This window comes from Meleagris gallopavo, chromosome 22 (genome assembly GCF_000146605.3).
Source record: "Meleagris gallopavo isolate NT-WF06-2002-E0010 breed Aviagen turkey brand Nicholas breeding stock chromosome 22, Turkey_5.1, whole genome shotgun sequence".
NCBI classification, from domain to species: Eukaryota; Metazoa; Chordata; class Aves; order Galliformes; family Phasianidae; genus Meleagris; species Meleagris gallopavo.
This window is the reverse complement of record NC_015032.2, coordinates 8703217-8717877: the sequence shown is the minus strand read 5'-3', so window position 1 is coordinate 8717877 and position 14661 is coordinate 8703217. Positions and strand designations below refer to the sequence as shown.

General features: G+C 40.7%; 1 protein-coding gene across 1 annotated transcript; it reads left to right on the top strand.

The window, feature by feature from the left end:
• Positions 1-1853: 1853 nt before the first annotated feature.
• On the top strand, positions 1854-14655 carry KCNB1 (potassium voltage-gated channel subfamily B member 1). Its single transcript, XM_019622091.1, has 2 exons — positions 1854-1885; positions 7109-14655. Exons 1-2 carry the CDS (start codon positions 1854-1856, stop codon positions 9156-9158), a joined length of 2082 nt encoding a protein of 693 aa, XP_019477636.1. The 3' UTR covers positions 9159-14655.
• The last annotated feature ends 6 nt before the right edge of the window (positions 14656-14661 follow it).

Here is a 14661-nt window from a genome sequence, read left to right as displayed (position 1 = left end):
TGCCTTAGATTCAAAAAGAATTAATATCAATTATTTTCATGCATATTCATGAGAAGAAGGCTGGTTTAGCAATCAAGCTAATAGTTTTTGCTAAATTACATTTAGTTGATTTCATGCTATATCTTGGCGCATTCCTGATTCAATTTAACCATTAAATAAAACCTCCCACATCTACAGCAGTGAACCCCAACATTTTCATCTCAGCAGCCCCTGAAGACAGTGACTGAGGCTGAGCAGATTCTTGGGACGCTGGGAGTTACTCATGAGTGTTGTCTCTTCCTGGTGCAGAGTTGAACCACAAAAGGACCTTATGGAGCAGTTCCCAGGCATTCAGTGCTGCTGAGTGCTTAGGAATTTACTTTCTTTTGTTTTTCTGCATTCAAACCATAGGTTACTGAATGGAAGAGAGAAAGCAGGAGAGAGAGAAGTATCTGATAGAGGAGCACAAAGCTTCAGGGATGGTTCTATCTGGGAGGAGGGAGGTCTACAGTCTGGCTCTGACAGATGTGGCACTGAGTGGCATGGTTAGTGGGCATGGTAGTAATGGGTTAGTGGTTGGACTAGATGATCCGAGTGTCTTTTCCAACCTTAATGATTCTATGATAACAGCTAATGCCTTGCCATAATGCCAGCAAAACCCATGGAAATAGAAGGCTGCTGTAACACTGAGACAGGTGCTGGTCACCAACACAGGACACTATGACGTGTTGCTTCTTATTGAAATGGAATTGTATTTTGAGGTATAGCACTCTGCTATGTCAGACTAAGGATCACAGAAGGCATTAGGATAGGGGGAATAAAAAAAGCATAGATAGGAAAGAAAGTGACCTGGATGTGTGAAGAAAAGGTAAATAAAATCAGAAAAAGAAAAAGAGAATTAGAAAATGAAGTACAAATTGTGAGAAAAGAGAATGAAACAAACTACTGTTCTGAATAAATGTGCCCTGGAAAAATACTGGATCTCCTATAGAGGAAACCCAGCATGGTTTCCCAGCATGCTTTCCTGGTTTCCTGTAGAGTGTTTAAGAGCAGGTGGGATGCTCTGTGCACTGTGCATGAGGGTTTCACTACAGCCTGCCTTTCAGGGACCTAAAACCTGGGGGGAAAAAGAGGAAATTTAAGCTTCTGTGTGTTTGTTTTCTTTTCTAACTTTCCCCAGTGGCAGAAATAGGACAGATGCTCCCCTCTCATCCTTTCTCAAGCACTATTATTGTACTGATGTCTGAAGGCAGCATATGCCTTTGAAGTTTGCCTTTTCAGTATTTTCATTCATTTATCATTTTCTTCTCCTGCGCACCATTTGCATCTGGGCTTTGCTTAAAAGGAAGACTGACACCATTTATCATTTAATGGAGCTTGATAGCTCTCTGACAACTAAACATGTTCTTAGCAGCATTAAGGAATTTACAGGCAGTCATGCCTGAAGGCTACTTCTCTGCCCACTTCAGCTTAGTCAGCAGCAGTTGCAGTAGCAGCTCTGGATGCTTGTGTGTAAGCAAAGCACTGTCATATAACCAGCAGAAGTACTGTACCCCCTTTTAGGCCAAGTAGACGTAGTCTCCCAATAGATAGTATTACTACAGCTATAGCTGAAATCAAGGAATTAACTAGTATTCAGTGTGCACTCTGTCAGGCAGTGACAAAATTAAGATCTCAGGCAGTACAAAACAAAACAGAAATGATTTTGGTTTCATAGGTTTTATACTGTGCGGTAATGCTTACAGAAGAGCAGAGGCATTTGAGCTCTCCCAGACTGTGCACACAATGACAGAGAGCACTGCAGGGATGTAGGCTGATGGTGTAGGGTCCTACACATCCAGGGGACAGAGCCTGTGGTGGAAATGAGCCTCAAGATGGAGGAGTGGCATGGAGAGTGCCAGATCAGGTACAACTTGTAAGCATAGGCTTCTACTCCCCAGAAATCAGAGGGACCTAGAGATTTGGTTGGGGGTTGTGCAGGTCTTAATTTGCATCTTAACATCCTTCTATGCACACACAAAAGAACAGGACTGAAAGTTGTGCGTATCTTCCTTGCCTCTTTATCCTCATTTCCTTGTCACAATCCAAGAAAAAAGCGTTAATATTTTTAATGGCCTCAGTGCTTTCTAGATAAAAATATCCTGAAAGTCCGATGGCCAGAATCATGGCATCAGAAGTGAGAATTTTCTGCAGAGTTTCAGAATAAGTAGGCATTTTCTAGTGAAGAGGTGTTTCCCAAAGCAAGTCCCTGTTAATAAATATCTGCCGTGAGTGGGTGATATTCTCCTGTGCTCCACAAAGTGGGGAGGAGATTAAGGAACTCTCCATCTTTTTTTGTGGGGTATGGCTCAAAATGCATTATGATCTGTGTCTCACGGCCTGGGGAGACATGGGCTGGCATCAGCATGGCAGGAGGGAGCTGGGCAGTCTGACTCTGAATATACTGTTTGCTTGGGGAAATGGGAAGGCTGCAGGAAAAATCCCTTAGTAAATGGAGCATATGAATGAAACCTGGTCCCGATGCCAAGTTTATTCTGCATGTCCTCATGGAGCTAAAAAAGTGCATTAGACTAAACCATTATTGAACTTCTTGATTACATAACAATTTCCTCATCGTATTTCCAAGAATATTGAATCTATCTATATTCAAACACCCTCCTACTCTCTCCCACACACCACCCCTTCTCCTTTCTATATCAGCTTCATTACTGAGGATGAAGACAGAAAAAGTATAGGGCATGTTGCCATGAGCAGATAGAGCTCAGATGCTTACATTGGGATTTTAGAGCCATCTACGGGATTTGGACAGTCTATTGTCATTAATTTTAATGGCTTTGAGAATCTCCAGTCTTATACTTTGACCTTAGTTAGGGTTCTTAGCAGTGCAAAGACCAGATGCATATTACCAAACCTAACACTGCCTGAAACTTACCCCACCTGTGAGATAGCACTCGCAGTTTTGCTGCCCACCAAATTCTGCAACTTACTCACATAATCAGCTTGCACGTCTCATTTGCATTTGTAATAACCAGCCTGTATGCACAATCATGCTAATCACTTCCAGGAAAGTGCTTTAAATTCATTCAAAAGCTTGCCCTGCCTGCCCTTGGGTTATTCAGCTTCCACAAAAAAATCATACCAGCAATACAGATTCACTCAGTAAAAGTCTTTGCAGAACAGACTATTTGACTATTTTCTGGAATCCTGCCTATACATACTGAGTCGTGCACTGCAAGGCAGTGCTTCCTTAAGAGTCAGTCCAACACCCGCTGCAAGCTACTGAGTAAAGTACCTGATGGGGAAATTCACCATTTATGGTGTGCTGCAGCAGGTGAAATGTAAGTGCAAATGCAGAAATAGAGAAAGGAAACTTACACAGCTTATTTCATGCAACCTGCTAGAAGAAATGGTCCTGGGGACATGGCATCAGAAGCACATGGCTCAAAAGTGAACCTGGAAGGAGCAAAGAAAGGAGGGAATGGTGGGAATTGCATGGAAGTGTTGCCAATCTCACTGAGCACCCCTAGAGTGTGAGGTATTGGAACAGGCTGCCCAACAAGGTGGTGGAGTCACCACCCCTAAAGGTGTTTGAGGAAAGGGTAGATGTTGCACTGAGAGGTATTTTTAGTGGGCACTGTGGTTATGGGTCTGGAGTGGTCATGAGGTGGTGGTTGAACTAGATGATCTTATTGGTCTTTCCAACCATAATGATTGTATGATTCTATGATAAGCACTCTTGGTAGTGTATCTTTCCTTCCACTTTCTGTGTCTCATTACTGACAGTAGAAAATACAAAAGCTGCAGTGCCAGAGAATCAGTATGTCTGTGATAGGAAGTCCTATCAGACAGACAGATGGTCATTTCTGTAATCTAAAATACAAGATTGTAAATAATTTGGTATAGAGAGTTGTGCCATTGAATGCACTGCTAATCCTCGGCAGCAACAGCAACTGGATCCGGTTTGCTGCAGAGAGCTGCTCCTCAGGTGGGTTTTTGGGTGGTGCATACTACAAGACATGTCTCAGAGAAGGATCCTCTAAAACGCCTTCTGGATAAATTTATCCTCTGTTGTTTTGGTATTTTTCAACTGAAAAGTTCTCTGAATACTTGAGGACAGTCAACCCACATTTGGAAGTTTTTCTTACCCTGACAGCCTTCTAAAGATGTATGATTGCAGCAGACCAACAAAGGGGAAAATCTTTATCTTAGGAATACAGGTAACATCTCGCTGCTACTTGCTGGAGAAATGATAAATGTCTCTGTCTGTTTATTGCTTTGCTCCATGGCTAGATCTGCTAGACTAAAAACAAATTTTACCCTCAGATCTCCTAGTTTTCAAATTTATGTTCATCTGGCATTGCCTTGATCTTCAAAGCAGGAAAGTATATCAAAAGAAACAAGGTTTGACACCAATTACTGCTTCTGGATGGCATCCGCTGAATAAAGATGGAGTGTTAATATTTACACTGAAAGCGAAGGAGATAAAACACACTAGGTACATCTAGGTCTACAAATAAGCCCTTCTGTGCATAGTGGGCAGAGATAAAGCCCAGCAAGAAATTGAAAACTGCTATTGAAAACATCCCAAACACCTTCAGAAATCACAAGTTGTAAACAAAGAAATCACCGCAAAACACTGAAAGAGCCTTCTAGGAAAGCAGATGTGGCTCCCTGCTTCTGGGAAAATTCTCTGGTCTTTAGGAGGTGATCTTTCAAATTAATCTGCAAAAATAATCTGAATTTCTCCCCACTTCAGCATAAAGTCCTCTATCAAAATATCTCCACCAGTTTCACCTCATTTTTCACCTTTTCTTTCAGCCAAATAAAAGCAGAATCCATGAGTAAGCTTAGATGGTTGCTTCTGATTGCTCATAAGCCAGATTGTATTTCTGCTGACCTCTTTCTAACACTCAATTAACTGAAATGTAGAGATTCATTTTGAAGTTATTTGTTTCCTATCAGTAGATTGTCTTCAGTGAATACATTTTTATAATCCTAACACCAAACTTTCTTATAAACAATCTGTTTTAAAAAGAAAGGAAATCTTCCCTGCATTTCTCCTAGTAAATATTAAATAACTGAAAGTGATGATACTCTAAAATTCCCATCATTGCAGAGAAAGGCATTTACACCATTCACTTTTTTTCATTTAATGCAATTTAAGCAATGAAAACAGGCTGTTTAATGGAACTAATGTTTGTTTCTAGTCAGATTTCATTCTTCAGATTAAATTACTAGGTCTGCAGTGTCATGGTCAAATCAAAGCTACATTTTCAGTGATTTAAATGTAGATGTTTTTTGTTATATTGATTAGGAAGGGTTTTTTAACCTGCAAGTAGATTTTAGAACGCTTTTAGAAGTCAAACTGTCAAAATTGAAAGTCTTACTTTAAATTTGGATTTTTTGAAGGTGTGTGAGCTGATTTTTCTCCAAAAGCAGTAGCTGAATTTAATTCAAGCTGAATTTAATTCAAGTAAAGCTTCCAACCTTTGCATAACACTTCTGTCTTTCAGCTTCAGAGAAGAATTGAGGCTCTTCCAGAGACAATTAAAGTGTTTCTAATCCATTTTGCATCTGCGTGTTTCTTGTACAGTAACAAGGCTTGTACTGCTGTAGGGACTGTGCATCCAACAGTCTGATATCTCCTGACCACTAGAATATCTGTGCTGGATTTGTCTGAAGAGAAATCCTGCAAGAATTTCTTTCTGCAGAGCCCCAGGTGGTTATTGTGGATATTCTGGTGTTGTGAAGCTGGCTGAGAGATGTTGCTCTGAGGAAAGCTACTATCCAGTTATATGGGCAAGGAAGGACATGGGCTCAGAGCATGTCAGATTTGCAATTCATGATGCAGAACTCCTGTCATACATCTTATAATTCATTGCTTCATATTGCGTATTTAGTCATCACACACATATTTTGCAATTGATTTTATGCTTCTTTTCTATCTCAAGCGGAAGAAAAGCAAGCATAAGGGACCAGCTTACACTGCCATGAATGCATAAAACATTAGTCACGTATACATGTGTTTTGATATCATTTCTGTATTTTGGCAGTAACCTAAGAAACTAGATATATTCCTACCCAATTAACAAGCTAGAGAAAGAACCCACTAGTAGAAAAAAAACATTCCTCAAATTGTCTGTCAGCTCTAAAACCTCCTTCAAATGACTTTAAAAGAAAACGTAATTAGGGAAACTGGAAAGAACAGAATTAAAACAGATATGGAAGGACAGTCTGCCTACAGTATCTGAACGCTGCAAACATGCTAATCTAGCATTTCATGCTTTCCAGTTCTGCATAAAGTCAATGGCCCAGGAGCTGAGCATGTGTATGTGATTTTTTTCAGAGAGGTTTCTCACTGCAAAGCCTTCTCATCTCTTTGCACTCTTGCTCTCAAGATCTGGTTTCTGCCGGGGGCAGAGCTTTCCATTGGCTGGATTTGCCCTACCAGGCTGTCTCATTGTTGTGCAGTTCCGTTCATCTGGCTAGGTTTGCTCTCTTCCCTTGTTGTGGTGAGGAGCTGGGTTATACACAGAAAAGCTCACGTCTCAAAATATTTTAGAAAACCTCAGAAAATTTTTTGTGTCTTTCACAACTGTCAAGTTTCAAATTAGAGATGAATCATTCAAAAAGAGTGTATTACTTGTACACTGAGATGTAGTGAAAATATACATACATCACTATAATAAGTCACAGGCAAGCAAAAATAATAGACATAGCCATGTATTAAATGGAGGACATCACTGTGACTGAATTTTGCATTCACAATTATATTCCCTCGTGCTTAGATTTCAGAGATGATTGTCCAGATGGGCTTTGTTGGGCACCTAATTAGTAGTTAATCAAAAGGTCCCGCTGTGAACTGCTTCACAGTCCTTCTGGCATCCTAGCTGCTTGGAACACACTGAAAATGAATAGATAAATGCACCAGAAGTCAAAGTAGATGTTTTATCTGCTCTATGCATCTGATATAACTCAAACCAGTTTTCAAAATAGAATCACTTCAGGATGCATTTCCATGTACTAAAAGCTAAATTAGTCTAGAAATTCATAAATGGAAGCACAGCCATGTGTATTAATGTGATGGTACATGTGAAATGTGAAGGTAGATCATGTAATATATTCTGAGCCAAACTCACTGTCTTCTCTTTCCTTTCCAGATTTTGGCAATCATTTCCATCATGTTTATTGTACTATCTACAATTGCCTTGTCCCTAAACACACTTCCTGAATTACAAGGCATGGATGAATTTGGGCAGACCACAGATAATCCTCAACTTGCCCATGTGGAAGCTGTGTGCATTGCATGGTTTACAATGGAATACCTCTTGCGGTTCCTATCCTCGCCTAAGAAATGGAAGTTTTTCAAAGGCCCACTGAATGCTATTGATTTGCTAGCTATCCTACCATACTATGTCACTATCTTTCTCACAGAATCCAATAAAAGTGTACTTCAGTTCCAAAATGTACGACGAGTGGTCCAAATATTTCGGATTATGAGGATACTCCGGATTCTAAAGCTTGCCCGGCACTCAACGGGTTTACAATCCTTGGGGTTTACACTGAGGAGAAGTTACAATGAGCTTGGCTTACTCATCTTGTTTTTGGCCATGGGCATTATGATCTTTTCCAGCTTAGTGTTTTTTGCAGAAAAGGATGAGGACGATACAAAATTCAAGAGCATCCCAGCTTCTTTCTGGTGGGCAACAATCACCATGACAACAGTAGGCTATGGAGATATCTACCCCAAAACACTTTTAGGTAAAATAGTAGGAGGACTGTGCTGCATTGCTGGAGTGCTGGTGATTGCTCTTCCTATCCCAATTATTGTCAATAACTTCTCTGAGTTCTACAAAGAGCAGAAGAGGCAAGAGAAAGCCATTAAGCGCAGAGAAGCTCTTGAAAGGGCCAAAAGGAATGGTAGTATCGTCTCCATGAACATGAAGGATGCATTTGCCCGAAGCATAGAACTTATGGACATTGTGGTTGAAAAGAATGGAGAAAGCATAGCCAAAAAGGATAAAGTTCAGGACAATCATTTATCTCCCAACAAATGGAAATGGACCAAGAGAACGCTCTCTGAAACTAGCTCTAGTAAATCTTTTGAAACAAAAGAACAAGGATCTCCAGAAAAAGCTAGGTCATCTTCAAGCCCCCAACACCTGAATGTCCAACAGCTAGAAGACATGTATAACAAAATGGCAAAGACTCAGTCACAGCCAAACCTTAACACTAAAGAGTCAAGTCAACCTGGAAAGCAAAAGGAAGAGCTAGAAATGGAGACCCTTCCTGGCCCTATGGTGCCCTTGCTGACAACTCGCACCGATGGGATCATTGACATGAGGAGCATGTCCAGTATTGACAGCTTCATAAGTTGTGCTGCAGAGTTCCCTGACTCCGGGAGGTTTTCCCACAGCCCACTCGCTACCCTTCCCTGCAAAGGTGGCGTTAATGTGATTCAGGAGCAGAGCAGAGCAGAAGGGAGCAGTGCCAGATTTGCAGAAATAAGCTCTGAAGGCAGCCACCGTTCTGCTTTTTTCATAGAAAGTCCAAAAAGCTCCATAAAGGCCAGTAACCCTTTAAAACTAAGATCTCTGAAAGTCAACTTCATGGAGGAGGACGCCAGCACATTAGTACCAGCATCAAATGTCCTGAGAATATATCCAGACACTCTCAAGAGCAGGGGAGCTGCTGCTGCCACCGTCACAGATACTTCTTTACTCTCTGACAGATCTCTCATGAGCCCAGAAACCTCCATCTACACAACTGCAAGTGCGAGAACACCTCCAAAGTCACCAGAGACACAGACAGCCATAGCTTTCAACTTCCATGATGCCGGTATTCACAAATACATAGATGCTGACACTGATGACGAAGGTCAGCTGCTTTATGATTCAAGTCCTCCTGGAAATGTGAGTCCTAAGTACAATGTTACAAACATTGGTTATCTAAAGCAAAAGGACAATGTTTATAGAACAGAGAAGAACCATCTAGAAGCTGCTGCTTTACCCACCTCCCCTAAGCTAATAGGGCAAAACTGCATTTATTCTATGGAAGGTATCACTGGAAGAACCCAGGGCAATCAGGAGACTGTCAGACTAGAAAATCACATTTCCCCAGAAGTCCACGTATTACCAGGCAGTGGAGGACATGCTAACACACATGATCAAAGCATCTGAACAGGCTCCAAGAGAACTTACTGAAAGTTTAAAGGAATGTCCATACAGTCAACTCAAAAAAAAAAAACAAAAACAACAAAAAACAACAAAAAAACAAACAAACAAACAAAAAAAAAAAGAGCTTCTGCATGGCATGAACTTGGCTGAAACAAGCCATCTGTTTCTAAAAGTCTGAGGGGAGGTCCAGTGTGGGTTTGTGAAAATGTCCTTCTCTGAAACAACTCTAAAGACATTGCCCACATCAGTAAAAAATAAGGATTGCAAATCATGATCACACATTGATCTCCTTTCATGTTGTCCAGTGAAGCCAATGTGACCAAATATCCATCCATTCCCCTTGAACGCTAGAGCTCCTTTTGGAAATATTAACACCTGATTTGCGTTAGTTCCATAAAGGATGCCAAGGCAGCCAGATATGAACTCTGGAATAATTTGCTGGGGTTGGTATAAAGCTATCTAAAACACAATGCTCTCTGCTTCAGGGCAGCTGTTCCTCATTTACAGCTTTCTCTGATGGATATTATATCTAAAGGTAACAGGGAACACTTGCATTATTAGAAAAATCCAAGTGAAAACCATTTAAAACAAATAGCGGTCTAGAGAAACCAGTTATTAAAATGCTCTGTGTGTGTTTAACAATACTATATCCTGTAGGACCTGACGTTTTCTTTTGAAACATCAGCAGGGTGAGTTGCACCACTTGTATCTAACTCCAAACACCCCTTAGGACGTAGTGAAACTCGCACTTACCCTCTGCTAAAATTAAAAGCTGCCCTTGGGCCAGCACATGGCCCCTGGGGCACACACAGCCCATGCTGGGAAGGTGTGAAGGAGCCATGCAGAAGCAGGGATCTCCGGCAGCATCACAGCCCCCTTCCCACAGCTGGGGAGCGTGGGGTTAGAAGGGGAGCTCAGCTCCTCTCTGGGCTCCCGGCTGCACCATGGCAGCTCCCGGCCATACAGGGATGGCCAAGTGCAGTAGCTGGCCCTGAGGTTTGGTCCGGGCATGGCCGGCTCCTCGGTCCTACCCTTCCCGCCCGCACCCTGACTTCAGGCATCAGCTGAAGTCTTGCCCTTGGTGTAGGAGAGGAACCAGTTGGTCTGAAGCTTTTCACGCCCACGTGGCGTGGTGAAAGATATGCAAGCGTTACATAAATATGCAAAAAGAGGGATTCTTTAGCTACCCGCCCCGGGCCTGGTTGTGCTCTCTCTTGTGAGGAGGTTGGGTGGGAGCATCTCCTGTCGTGTTGGTGCATCCAGCAGCACAGGAAGACTGCCAGAGACAGCAGGACCAGGCCTGATGTTTTAATAGCATCCACTCATTTTTAAGTGAAAGAAGAAAAAAAATAAAAAAAAAATAAAAAAAAAGATTTGACCATTTTAAGTGAACAGAACTAGCAGCCACCAGCCTAGGTTTTTAAAATATTATTGTTTCAATAAAGTTCTGTCAAATTGTGTAGGAAATAATTTGTCTTTGGTTTTTAATACTGGGGGGGAAAAGCACTTTACGTTGACTTTTTGTTGTTGTTGTTGCAATGCTGGAGTAGGATAGCAGAGTGTAACAATCAAGCACTTTAACCAAGCACTATTTTAATTTGTGCCTCCTGTCGTGACTGTGATTTGTTACACACCGGTAGCAAGTCACAACCTGTCCTGTGATAACTGTGATGGTAATCTTTTGTGTTGTTATCCGTTTCTACTGTAAAACTCAGTTGTAAATAACTCTGTCAATAAGTGTTTCCTGACCTATTTTGGAGCACCTGCCGGGGCGTGTAGCTATCTGCATGCAACAAGTCTTGGGGCGTGCGGAGGCATGGGACTCGGGAGCGGAGGCGCACGCTGGAGGAAGACTATAACCATGCGAGCCCGCTGCATTTTGTCCCTTCCCCTTGTGAAAAAGCCGTTGGTTGGTCCTGAATGTAACTGTCTGTCCGTCCGAGCTGTACAGTACTTCTGTCTGTAATCCATAATAGTGAATGCAGCATGTACGGACAAAAGCAATAAGCACATATCTGTTTTAGGAACTGTTATGGGTTACAATGATAGCTTTGCTAGGTCTCTCCGTGGCACAAACCCTCACGCATGCTGGAGCGGTTGTCCCACTGGGCTCCTGGCGGTGGGATGCAGCCCAAGGCACTGCTCACACGTCCTCCTTGCCTCCTGCAAGGACAGGCCCTAGGGAATGCGCAAGTGAGACCTGAGCCACCACCTCACGAATTCGCCCGCTGGCAGTGGAAGAGGCCTCGTGTCATGCAGAGAATTACGTGGGAGGTACTCAAACTCAGTGAGTTGCTCGAACTCCGTGCGAGCAAACTGTGCTCTCCAGGGTATTTACACAGGGCCAATTCCTGAGGTTCCTCAGCTTTTGCTCTGTCTTCACTCAGTCAAAACCACCATTCCTCCAAATGGGCTCTTTGCCTGGTGAAGGACTTTAGGATTTGGCCATAGTAAATACAAGTGTACTTAAAGGAACTGACGTATTGCTAGTTAAGATTGAGTCGTTACGAAGAAGTAAAGTGACTTTCCAGCAGATAAGCTTTAAATACCGATTTATTCTATGGCTTTCCGAGGCCATAGAGTGGCAATGAGAAATTTTAACGAGAACAGTCTTAACATAACCTCTATGTTTCAGTGATCATTCATGTCTGCCATCAGCACAAATGTAAAAAGAAAAAAAAAAAAATCAGGGACAATTTTTTTGATAAAGTAAGTAATAGTGATTTCCAAGCTAAATATTTTTAGAGCTGATGCTTTCATGTGGAAAAAAAGTCATATTTTACATATCACAAAAGTGAGCATATTTAAATATAGCCATATAGTGTAGTATTTACCACACTTTCATCCAAATTGATGTATTTGGTTTATAGATGGCACTGACAAAAATGTATAGATCAAGGATTCTATCATTTTTAACTGATAATCAACTGGTGCAACTCTCCTTGTAACCAAAGGCCCTCTGTTTGCCTTGTGTGTTTACTTACGACACATATCTTATATCATCTATTTAGTCCTACCTTTAAAGTAGCATTTTATTGAGTCACTTTTGAAAGCCAAATTCAAAAGTATCATTAAAAATCTACCTTTTAAGTCTGAATAGCCAAAGTCCTATAGATTTCTTATAGAAAGCAAATAATTTAAAATTGAGCATATAATATGCTTGAAGAGCATTTCTTTCTTATTTGTGTATGAAGATGTAGCTCTCATTTTGTGCCCAGTTAAAAGGAAGTATGTTTAATTTATTTTAATGAAATAAAGTCTGATTATGAAGTATGTACCTATATATGTGTGTGTGTGCATAATACACATATATATAATGTAAGCACTGGGAAATCTACTCTAACGTAAAGCTATGGTAGACTAAATCTGTACTCATTACAAAAGGAAAGGCAGTGCTTTGAAAACATAGTGCTCACTAAATCCTATAGATACTAGAAAGACAATTTCATTTTATAGTTTGTTTGGTACATATCTCCCAGAGCTCATCAAAGTAGGAGCAAATATGCAATATCTCTTGCATCAAGCTAAAGTGTGCAGTTTAATCACTGATATGTGGCATTCAGGTCTGTGAACTTACTGTGTATCCTGGATCAAGCAAGATGACAGTTTCACCTGCTGCTGCTGCAGAAGACATCGTATCTGAAAGGACTATGTACGTGTGATGTCTGCTCTTGCTTGTGTCTTACGCCATCAACACCATTTTTAATACATATATATAAATATATATATATATATATAGAACATATATATTTGCAGGAGGAATGGGTGCAGTTTTCTTAACTAGGAAGCAAACAAAGATCCTTTGAGTTTTAGCCTTGAACAAAGGAAGGCAGCAGTCACTTATTGCAGTAGATTTCTCAGTGCCTTTTCTTAGAAACTTCACCTAAGCACACTTACAGAAAACTAAATAAAACAAAACAGTCTCCTGTGAAATCCACGTTTTCTGAAAGGTTTGAGAGTCTATAAAGGTAGAAAAAGAAGAAAAAAAATAAAGAGGAAAAGAAAACCCAAGGAACGCACATTCCCTTTCTCAACATGCCGAGTGTCACATGCCGGGGAATTTGTCTGTGCAAGGCACGCAGGAAGGAGTCCAAGGCGGTTGGTTTCTTTGGCAACTATGGCTGTGATAAACTGTAGCCTTTTCTTCCCTTGCAGCTAATAAGATTCACATTTCTAAGGAAAACAGTATTCTCTTCTGTAAAGTTGTAATGTATTGTTAATATTTGTACCTATTGTATATTTATGTCTTGACAGAATTATGACTGGTACAGTTTATAGTAAACAACAAGGGTATTTAAAACTCATTACAAAGACAACGTCTCTAAAGCCAAGTTCTCTCTCTGTTGGTAAGTTCCCCATAACACGATCTCCCATAGTTCTTAATGCCTCATTTCAAAGCAAGCAGTAGAATTACTGAGTAAAGCAGCGGAGTGATTGGGACTGCGTGGCACTGATGCCCTTCGTGAAGCTCAGGAGCAAGATGGGGAGGTGGGCTTCCCAGCAGCTCCAAATTGGCTCCAACTTCTTCAGCAAAGCGCTCATGTTTGGTCAGTCACTTCTGCTTATGGTAACTGAACAGAACAAGTGTTACCTTAGATGCTTTAGGATCAGCCACTTGGGGAGAATATGGCTTTAAATAGTTCTTGAATAAAGTACAGATGTTTTAGTTACCTCTGTACCTTCTGTTTGCCATTGTGTTGGCTTTATAAGTATCTGATGTATGGAAAAGTCATGTGACTTTCATGCATTCCAGAGTAGTCTATTTTTCTGTTCAGATAAAAAAAAATTATATATATATATATAAAATATAAATATATATATATGTATTTTTAGCAAATTTATAATAGGGCAATCAAGTCAGATCTCTTCTTTTTGTATTACAGAATAATATATTATATGCTTTCTTGTTCATTTGCATAGCTGGTCCCTAATTTTTTGTTGTCATCGTTTTCCTTCATTCTGAAAACACCCGCAACATCCCTTCTGGAAGTGAGTCTGCAAAAGGTTAAGTTTCTCTGATGTTGTCATGTTTTTGTATTTTCCTGTTTGTGGTATGTAAAAATAGCCAGAGATTGGCTATGGAAACTAAGTTGTACTTTCTGAGAAACAAAGAAGTGGCCAAACTGTCCTCGGTTATGGCAGTACTGGTACATAACAGCCAATGCCACTGGCTTCAGCATTAACCATAGCCTGGGTTACAGTGGAGTTTTTCCAGATTTACATCAATTAAGATGAGAGCATGAAGAGACAGAATTTGAATCTGATTGTCCTAATTATTATGATAGAATTGGGATAAGTATCTCATTTCAGTTTTAATCAAAATAGAAAAGTCAGACTCTTATTTCAATTGCAGTGACCTAGCAGTTCCCAGGCAAAACTCCCTCTCTAGCTTCTACATCCAGGGGAAATTTCCCTGGGTTAAAACAGAAGGATCAAGACTTATTTCTCACTGGGTTTTTGGAATTTCTATTTTCAGTCCCAGATAAAATCAAGAAATGGACAAAAA

What these genes read in the sequence shown, in the direction of transcription:
- KCNB1 (XM_019622091.1), top strand. Translation starts at nt 1,854, where the DNA reads ATGGAGGAGTGGCATGGAGAGTGCCAGATCAG. An exon ending in CATGGAGAGTGCCAGATCAG is followed by an intron (nt 1,886 to 7,108) that starts GTACAACTTGTA and finishes ATATATTCTGAG; the next exon opens with CCAAACTCACTGTCTTCTCT.